This window comes from Centruroides sculpturatus, unplaced genomic scaffold, assembly GCF_000671375.1.
Source record: "Centruroides sculpturatus isolate CEXI.00-Female unplaced genomic scaffold, Cexi_2.0 scaffold828, whole genome shotgun sequence".
In the NCBI taxonomy this organism is placed as follows: domain Eukaryota; kingdom Metazoa; phylum Arthropoda; class Arachnida; order Scorpiones; family Buthidae; genus Centruroides; species Centruroides sculpturatus.
Genome location: NW_019385075.1, coordinates 13173 through 21342, shown reverse-complemented (window position 1 = coordinate 21342; position 8170 = coordinate 13173). Strand labels below are relative to the sequence as shown.

The 8170-nt window shown below is 31.3% G+C and overlaps 1 protein-coding gene across 2 annotated transcripts in view; it reads right to left on the bottom strand.

The window, feature by feature from the left end:
- Nucleotides 1-7788, bottom strand: part of LOC111634278 (thymidylate kinase-like) — a 39540-nt gene extending 31752 nt beyond the window's left edge. Inside the window, exons 1-2 of one of the 2 annotated variants that reach the window (XM_023379013.1) lie at nucleotides 7722-7788; nucleotides 3617-3755 (exon numbers count right to left, since the gene is read on the bottom strand). In XM_023379013.1, coding sequence (XP_023234781.1) covers nucleotides 3617-3752 — 136 coding nt within the window. In that variant the 5' untranslated portion in view covers nucleotides 3753-3755; nucleotides 7722-7788. Of the gene's footprint in view, nucleotides 1-3616; nucleotides 3756-3827; nucleotides 3848-7721 lie in introns of those variants that run through there. The other variant, XM_023379014.1, reaches the window with a different exon arrangement.
- Between the last annotated feature and the right edge of the window lie 382 nt (nucleotides 7789-8170).

The window sequence follows — 8170 nt, the reverse complement described above, 5'->3', positions numbered from 1 at the left end:
GCCGTTGAATAAGAAATGTTTCTTTCACAAGAAATGTATAAAATTACAGTACTGTATTAGACTTACAGTACCTAATTTACATATTGTACAGACAATAGTTAGCGTAAAATCTCCGTAGCGTGGCGCTATGCAGAGGAAAATATATATATAATTATAATAAAGTTACAATAAATTAAGTTAATATATAATTATATGTACAGTACCTAATTTATATATAATTATATGTACAGATGAAACTAAACTCAATTTACCCGCCTAAATGTCCGTAGCACGGCGCTACGGACGGCAGGAAAGTAGTTCGGCTGCCCGATGACGTTTTACGTAATTATAGGAGTTTTTTTTACCTTTTTTTATGGATACCGTCACAATTTTTTCGCAGTTTTATAGGAATCGTAATTATAGGAACCGTAATTATATGGGAGTCTACTGTACTGATCAATATCAATATTCAGTATATCAATATCAACATACCAAAATATAAGATATGGAATAGTGAAATATAGATTACTGACATCAAAAACATTTATCAATTTTGGATTCAATATATCATTTATTGACAGTACTAAAAGAGAACGTATAAAACAAGAACTTTATGAATTCCATTTTTCCAAAATATACTTTTAAAATTAAAGCAATTATCAGTCTGCTTTTCATCAATAATACAAAACATTTTCTATAGTATTTATTATGTAAAAAGTGTACTAAGCCATGAATAAACATGCATTCTTATTTATGTTTTTAGTAAATATATGTAAGAACAGGTATAAAAATTCAATACTAAATAATTACCAAGCACCTGTTATTAGTTTCTTGTTAAATATTCTTATTATTAATAAGATGCTTGGTACTTATTTATGAAATTTCAATTCATATTAACGTTTTAATTTTTGAAAATAAAAAATTGATAAATAAGTTTCTTATGTATCATAATCAATATATATAATAAAGGTAAGTGTACAATATGCATGCTGCTAAAACTGAAAAACGAGTCCCAGTATGATCAAGTGTGTTATATGGTTTGGTAGCCTTCTATCCCCCATCCATGAAGAAGGTTCCCGTTTTTACCTGAAGGGCGAGCTGTTGAAGATATAAGGGCTGGATGTTTCACCCTCTAAAAATTTCTAGAACAGTCCTGAACATTCCACAACATTCCAGAATGTTCCAGGATGTTCTGGAATGTTTGAAAATTTCCCAGATCATTGTGGAACATTCCAGAACACTCTCGAATGTTGTGGAACGTTCTGGAACATTGTGGACCATTCAAAGCCTTTTTTGTATGGATGGGACTACCCATTGGTGGGGGCATATAAAGCAAGATCCGTCATGGGTTCGAACGTCAGTTTCTTATCAGTGATGAAGGGAAGAACCGAAAAAGAAGTGAAAATTCTAAAGCAGTGCAATGAGTGAATAAAAACAAACAGTAAACTGTGAGTAGTCAAAGTGATACAGTGACTAAATATAAATTGAAAATAAAGCGTGAAAACTGTGTAAAGCAGGGGTGTCCAACCTTTTTGTTACTCTGGGCCACATTGAAAAAAATCATGGAGTTTTGGGCCACAAGTATATATAATATATTTGTTACCCAATCCTTAAATATACAAGTATATTTAATGTAGACTTGTTAATTCTTAAATATACAAGTATATTTAAGGATTAACAAGTCTACATTATAATAATAAGTATTAAAACTTTATCACAAAAAAGGATATTTTGAAAAATTACTTCTACAGACACTTTTAATTTTTACTTAGAAATAAATAAATTCATTTATTATAAAGGAGATAAACAAAAATTTATTTGAAAAAAACACAAATATTTGTTTTATTTGGGTCTCTAATTAATAAAATATGACAAAACACTATTTTAAAGTGCATTTTTATTCAACTAATATATTTATAAATAATATGTAGCCCAGAAACTAGTCAATGTGCCAAATGATAATTTTTATGCCAAACTAAAAAAAGAGTAGCCAAATATTGCAATGCTGGAAGGAATACTAAATAATGCTGGAGTTGGAACTCAAAAGATTATAGACCCAAATTTGAGAAAAGGAGAGAAAGGCCAAAAGATAAAAAGTAGTGAGGAAGGTTGGAAAATTAAGGGTCAATATTTGCATAACAGAAGGTTTATTTAACCTTTCTCACTACTTTTTATCTTTTGGCCTTTCTCTCCTTTTCTCATATTTGGGACTATAATCCTTTGAGTCACAACTTCAGCTTTATTTAGTATTCCTTTGTCATCCACACATCTCCAAGTATTTGAAAATATTTCCTTTTCACTCAAAAATAAAATATGTATAAAAGTTTACGGCGTTGTGAAACTTCTTTTTTGAGTTTATGCCGTTGAAATAAAAAAATAAAACAATTTGTCGGTTTTGTTTACACGTTTATTGGGCCGCATTGGGACTTGCCTTGGGCTGCGGGTTGGACACCCCTGGTGTAAAGTGTACTTAGTGTATTTGTTAATAAAAAGTTGATTTGATTTATATTTTATACAATGCCAAAACTTAAAAAAGGAGGAGCTATTGCCAGTTCTGAATTTTCTTTTGAATATTTTCAAGAATTTTCTTTTGAATATTAAAGTTGATATCATCGACAATATTATTTTTAGTTGCCAAAATTGCCCTCTGAAATAGCCACTCCGAATAATAATAAGAAGCGCAGAGCCCAAACGGTTAGGAGTTGAAGGTTAAAATTTGGTACACAGTTAGGGTGCATTGTGAGAACGTACAGTAAGAAGGGATTTTTCGAAATTCCCCCCGCGGGAGAGAGGGACAGGATTAAGGCTTCCCATGAAAAACTCAGCTTCTATTATACTATTTTATATGCAGTTTTTTGCGTTTTTGATTACGTTTTAATAGGTTATGTCACGAGAATGTACACTAAGAAGGGATTTTTCAAAATTCCCGCCGCAGAGGAAGTGTTAACAATGGAAGTGTTAAGAGAAAGCGACGTGCAAGATTTACAGGCACAGATGCGGTTTTTTGCAGGAAATCAAACATATTTTTAGACCATGTAAAAATTTTCTAATTAGTCTGGAAACGGGGGATCTAATTCTTGCATTCTGTGAAAAGAGTATAATGTAATTTTATTCTTAATCTTAAATGTTTTGGAATAGTTGAGGACTGTTATGTGTGAGTAGTGGGGATAGCTTTTGGAGACGTGTGACGCACATACTTCAGTTGATTTTTCATAAGTAAAAGTGTACAAATAACAGAAAAAAGTAGAAAGTGAATAGTGAAGTGTGAAAAGTAAAAATAAAATAAAATAAAATAAAAAAAAAAAAAACCAATGCCAAAGAGTAAGAAATAATTTTTGTGGTCTCAATCATATCTCAAAGGCAAAAGATGGCACAGAGAAATGAAACCACAGAAGAAAGAGAAGTACGTCTAACATTGCTACAAGAAAATTATCAATGAAACAGATATAATCAGACAAAAGAGAAATTTGAAAATTATAGGGAAACACATCAAATCAGAGAAAGATTATATAGAGGAAGAGAAACAGTTTTTTATATATATGAAAAAACTATATTAATTATAAATGTACAAACAAATAAAACACAGCAAAGCGGGTACTTGCAGCTAGTAATCATAATAAATGTTTGTAAAACTTACTTGGAAAATGAAGTGATTCTACTTTCATTCCATTGTTTCTGAGATTTTCAACCAAAAATCGTGTTAGGGTTGATTTTCCTACTCGATCACATCCTTCTAAAACTATAAAGGCTCCTCTTGATATGATATTATTCATTGTCTGGTAACATATAAATACATTTTTAAAAAATCATATTAAAATATATACATATTGAGAATGAATTGTATTTACAGAAACCAAAATGTTTAATCTATTAATGACAAATAAAATTAATTGTTTTGTATTCTGTAATTATCAGTACTTATCACATATATGTGATAAGTACTGATATACATTATTAATATAAAACACTAAAGTCAAATAAAGAATGATAAAGCTATAAAAACTGAATATTTCTCTTATAGTAATCTAACATACAATTATCAGAATTATGAAGAATTTTAGGTACTTATGGGTTAAGAGTATGCCAGTCGGAAATAGTGATCAAAGTCACGATTTTGAATGAAAATATCAAAACAATAATAGACTAGTAAATTTAAATTTAAAAAGAAGAAAATTTACTGATAAAGTTGTAAAAATGAAAAAAAAAATCAATTAGGATGATTATAAATATCACCTATCTGCCATATAAAACGATTTGCATTTTCAAGTGGTTTATTATTAGAATTTGTGAATTTTGTTATATCTTTATAAATCGTAATTTATTGTTTAATTTAACAATTGTATTAAATTTGACAAATAAAAAATTGCATTACTCGTTAAAAACGCTATTTCCGACTGGCGTCCTCTTAACCCATAAGTACCGAATTTTAATCTATATATATAAAAATGAATGTGTGTGTGTGTGTGTGTCCTTCATGCATTACCACACCGTTTATCCGATTGCCGTGAAACTTTGGGAAGTTGTTTAATATACTCCGGCGAAGATTTGTGGCATAGTACGATTGCCATAAAACTTCGGAAAGTTTTTTAATACACTCCCGCGAAGGTTTTTGGCATAGTACATTTATTTTACGATAAATGGCGCGCGTTTACATGAGCATTCAAGCACAGTGTGTTCGATCGATTTCAAATTGTGAAGACCATTTCCCCCCTTCAAAAAANGAACACAGCTAAAGAATATCTTCAGTCTGTAATACAGAAATACTATTTGCTGTGTATTGATCTGTTAACATTACTTTTTAACATGAACATTTGTATATATTTATACTTGATTTTTTAATCATATTAATTCTATTTATTTGAACAATTTTGAGTAAAGAATAGATTCACTTTCTCATGTACAAATACTGTTTGCTGTTTGTGTATTGATATTTTAAGTTTAGTTTCTAAGATGAAGAATTGTATACGTTTATATATATTAACTGCATCAAAGTTTTAAACATTAAGCGCACACAACTTTCATATATTAAGTGCATTAAACATGCCTCAGGAATTTGTAATGCTGCTGGAACGCCCACTAGGGGGCGTCCCGGGCTACTAGTTAACATATAAATAGTGCAAAATTTGTACCGATTTTCTCTCCCTGTCTTGGGCAACTACACAGTTTGATAATACCTAGAACTAGCACCAATTAGGGTATATCTGTTTCTGCTTGAAAGTTGTTTCTAATTGGTGCCAGTTCTAGGTTTATAAGTGAACCTCTTAAACATTCTAAAAAAATCCATGTAATTATGACAAGTAAATGTCAAACTATTCTACCTTAGAAATAAAATGACAAAATTTATATATTTACAATGTAATAATAATTATTTTAACCACATACATTTTAATGTAAATGAAATAAACCCTATAAATCATACCAGTCTGAAATTTTTGTAATATTGGTACATTATAAAAATTTCTTGCATATAGTTGGTGAATGAGTAAATAGATCATCAACACATTAAAGTGTACAAAAGTTTGCTTGACATTCTTATTCTTCATACATATATATATGTAGATAAAACTAAGTAATAAGTCAAAAAATAATTCTGCAAAGTTTCAATTGGAATCCAATTGAGAAATTCTTGTCTGACCACTGGAAGAAAAATACTAGTGTGAGATTTAGAACACCACACCTGTAATTAATTAAAAATTTAATCGAAATAGAAAAATTTTAGACGAAATTATTCAATGATTTTGATGGGAAAATTATACTTTCTAAAACGAAGGAAACTGATAAAAGCCACTTCCTTCAACGGAAGTTGAACATCCTGTTTGTTTTCCCTTATCTTCTAAAATTTTAGTCACCCTGGGAACTGTCAACCCCTCAGTAAATTCCCTTTTTTTCCTGTTCAGTGAAAAAATACGAGATCCTGATCGGTGAAACCTCGTCAGAAACAGAAAGAATTTTGAATTATTCGGCGAGTACGCCAGAAGACCCCATAGAGGACACATTGTGGTAGTTCGTTACGGGACAGGTATACAATTCCGCGAACGAAAGTTACAAACACAAGAAAGACAAAATTCAATTATCACACAGAAACTTTACTTTAGGAATCCCAACTTAACAAACTTTATGCCTCTTTTATACAGAAAAAAAAGGAACAGGCTTGTCCTCCACAGTCGGCGGGGTTCGTACACTTGACAACAAAAAAAAAAAAAAACTACTTATATAACTAACTTATATCTATCTTATAACTAATGAAAAAAATAAGAACGTAGGACAGATGAATATGGAAACAAAAGGTAGGGAGAATAGAAATACCCGGGATTTCTTTTGGTACGTATATGTGAGGATCCGAATTCGGACTTTTCGTGTGTTTATATCATTTCACATTGTAGCTATACTTTCATTCGATAACTGTCAACTTTTGCACCTGGGAGCTAAACATCTGCTAAGTTCTCAGGCTTAATAACGACGCTTTCTCAGCACCTTTCGACCTAATATCTCCGTTTCAACAATCCAACATGAAAAACAGACAACAAAGTTAGGCAGTCGTCACCAGTTCCTCGATCGGACCACTCAAGTTTTCTCTGTGCTAAAACTTTGGATATTTCCTCGCCTTTGGATACCTCCCCGCCTAATAACTGTGGAAATAAGAACTGTAGTCCAGAACTGTCTTCTTTTGTGATTTCATACAAGGTAATTATCGCCACGCGAACTTCTGTAAACTCTCTCTCAAATCGGGGAAAAACGTAATATCTTAATATCGAATACTTATCAAATTGAGAAATGTATCTAACCGCAGCCCTAATGTATAGCCTATCGTTAACCATTAAACAGTTGTTACGTTAAAGCGTCTATGAGTAGGTCACTTCCGGTGCGCTGTCTCTCCTTCTATCTCGACTCCGTTCGCTCACACACGCGACCGCTCGCTCACACGCCCGAACGAAACGGTTTCTGTGTCTAGCCGTGAAGACACAGTGGTGTCAGTCCTGACGAAACTTGTCATTGCGATCTTCACCGACGCGATGTCGACCCTTCGGTCACGTGGTGCCGAAGTATAGGGAGTCTCTTCGGCATTGTCACATGTATACGCTGTTCGAAGTATGGCGCCTCTTTGCTATCTTTTTCCCCAAGGTCTGTTCTGCTCTTCTCGATATCGAAGAATTCTGCTCGTTCCTTGGACTCTTCGTTGTCCTCACGGCTCTNGAAGTTGTAGGAGGAAATTCGCGTATTTTACCGATCTAGGTATCCCCCCTTTTCCAAATTTTAATATCGACTCGAAATAATAATGTAATAATAATAAGTTTTAATAAAAATTATAAAATGTAAATTGAATTTTGTCATGACGAGTTTGCTTAAATTTCCTTTCTTCTGAGATCGCAGCAATGCGCGACGGGTAAGCTAGTGTTAAATAAAGAACGTTATATGTAATTTAAAAAAATGACATTTATCCCATTTCTTACCATTCAAAATATGTTGAATTTGAAAAATTTTTATGATAAAAATTCTAATTGTTCACACTTTTTCACAAATTATACAAATTCTGGTATATCATAACTGAAATTTATTTTTGTATAATTATATATACTACTCTTGCCACTATCACCAGACAAAACGAAAGTGGAAAAGTCACATTGTTTTGAATTTTTTTGTCGTGTAAAGTCCACAATTATTACCAAAACTTTAAAACGTGATCACTTTGAGTTACAAATGAATAATATTTATCGTAAATTCTAAAATTTTTACTTACTTACCTCTTATATCAATACAATACGGAGAAAAGACAACACGGTTTAATCTCCCGCGTATTCTGTGAAGCCACCTAACGAGAGAATGTTTCGTTATTTTTGTTGTTAATTTAATAAGTAAAATAATTTTTAAATTACATTTGTATAAAAGTTGATTTTAAATTACTGTATTTAATTTAAAGAATGGCTTTTTATTAATATATAGACTTTTCCTTACGAAAGCTTATATGAAAAATTTATGATGATATATATATAAGATATATCTTATTCTTTTAACTCTTTCTGCCCTGTGGTCACTAAGAGAGTCTTTTTTTTTTTGCCCCATTATGGGTAAACAAAAATTTAAATTATTTTAAGTTCACAATAAAAACATTCAAAGATAAACAAATAATAGTAAAGAAATTTTGTTATTAAAATAGTTCTCAAAGAAAACTTTCGATGACAAAGTTTTAAGC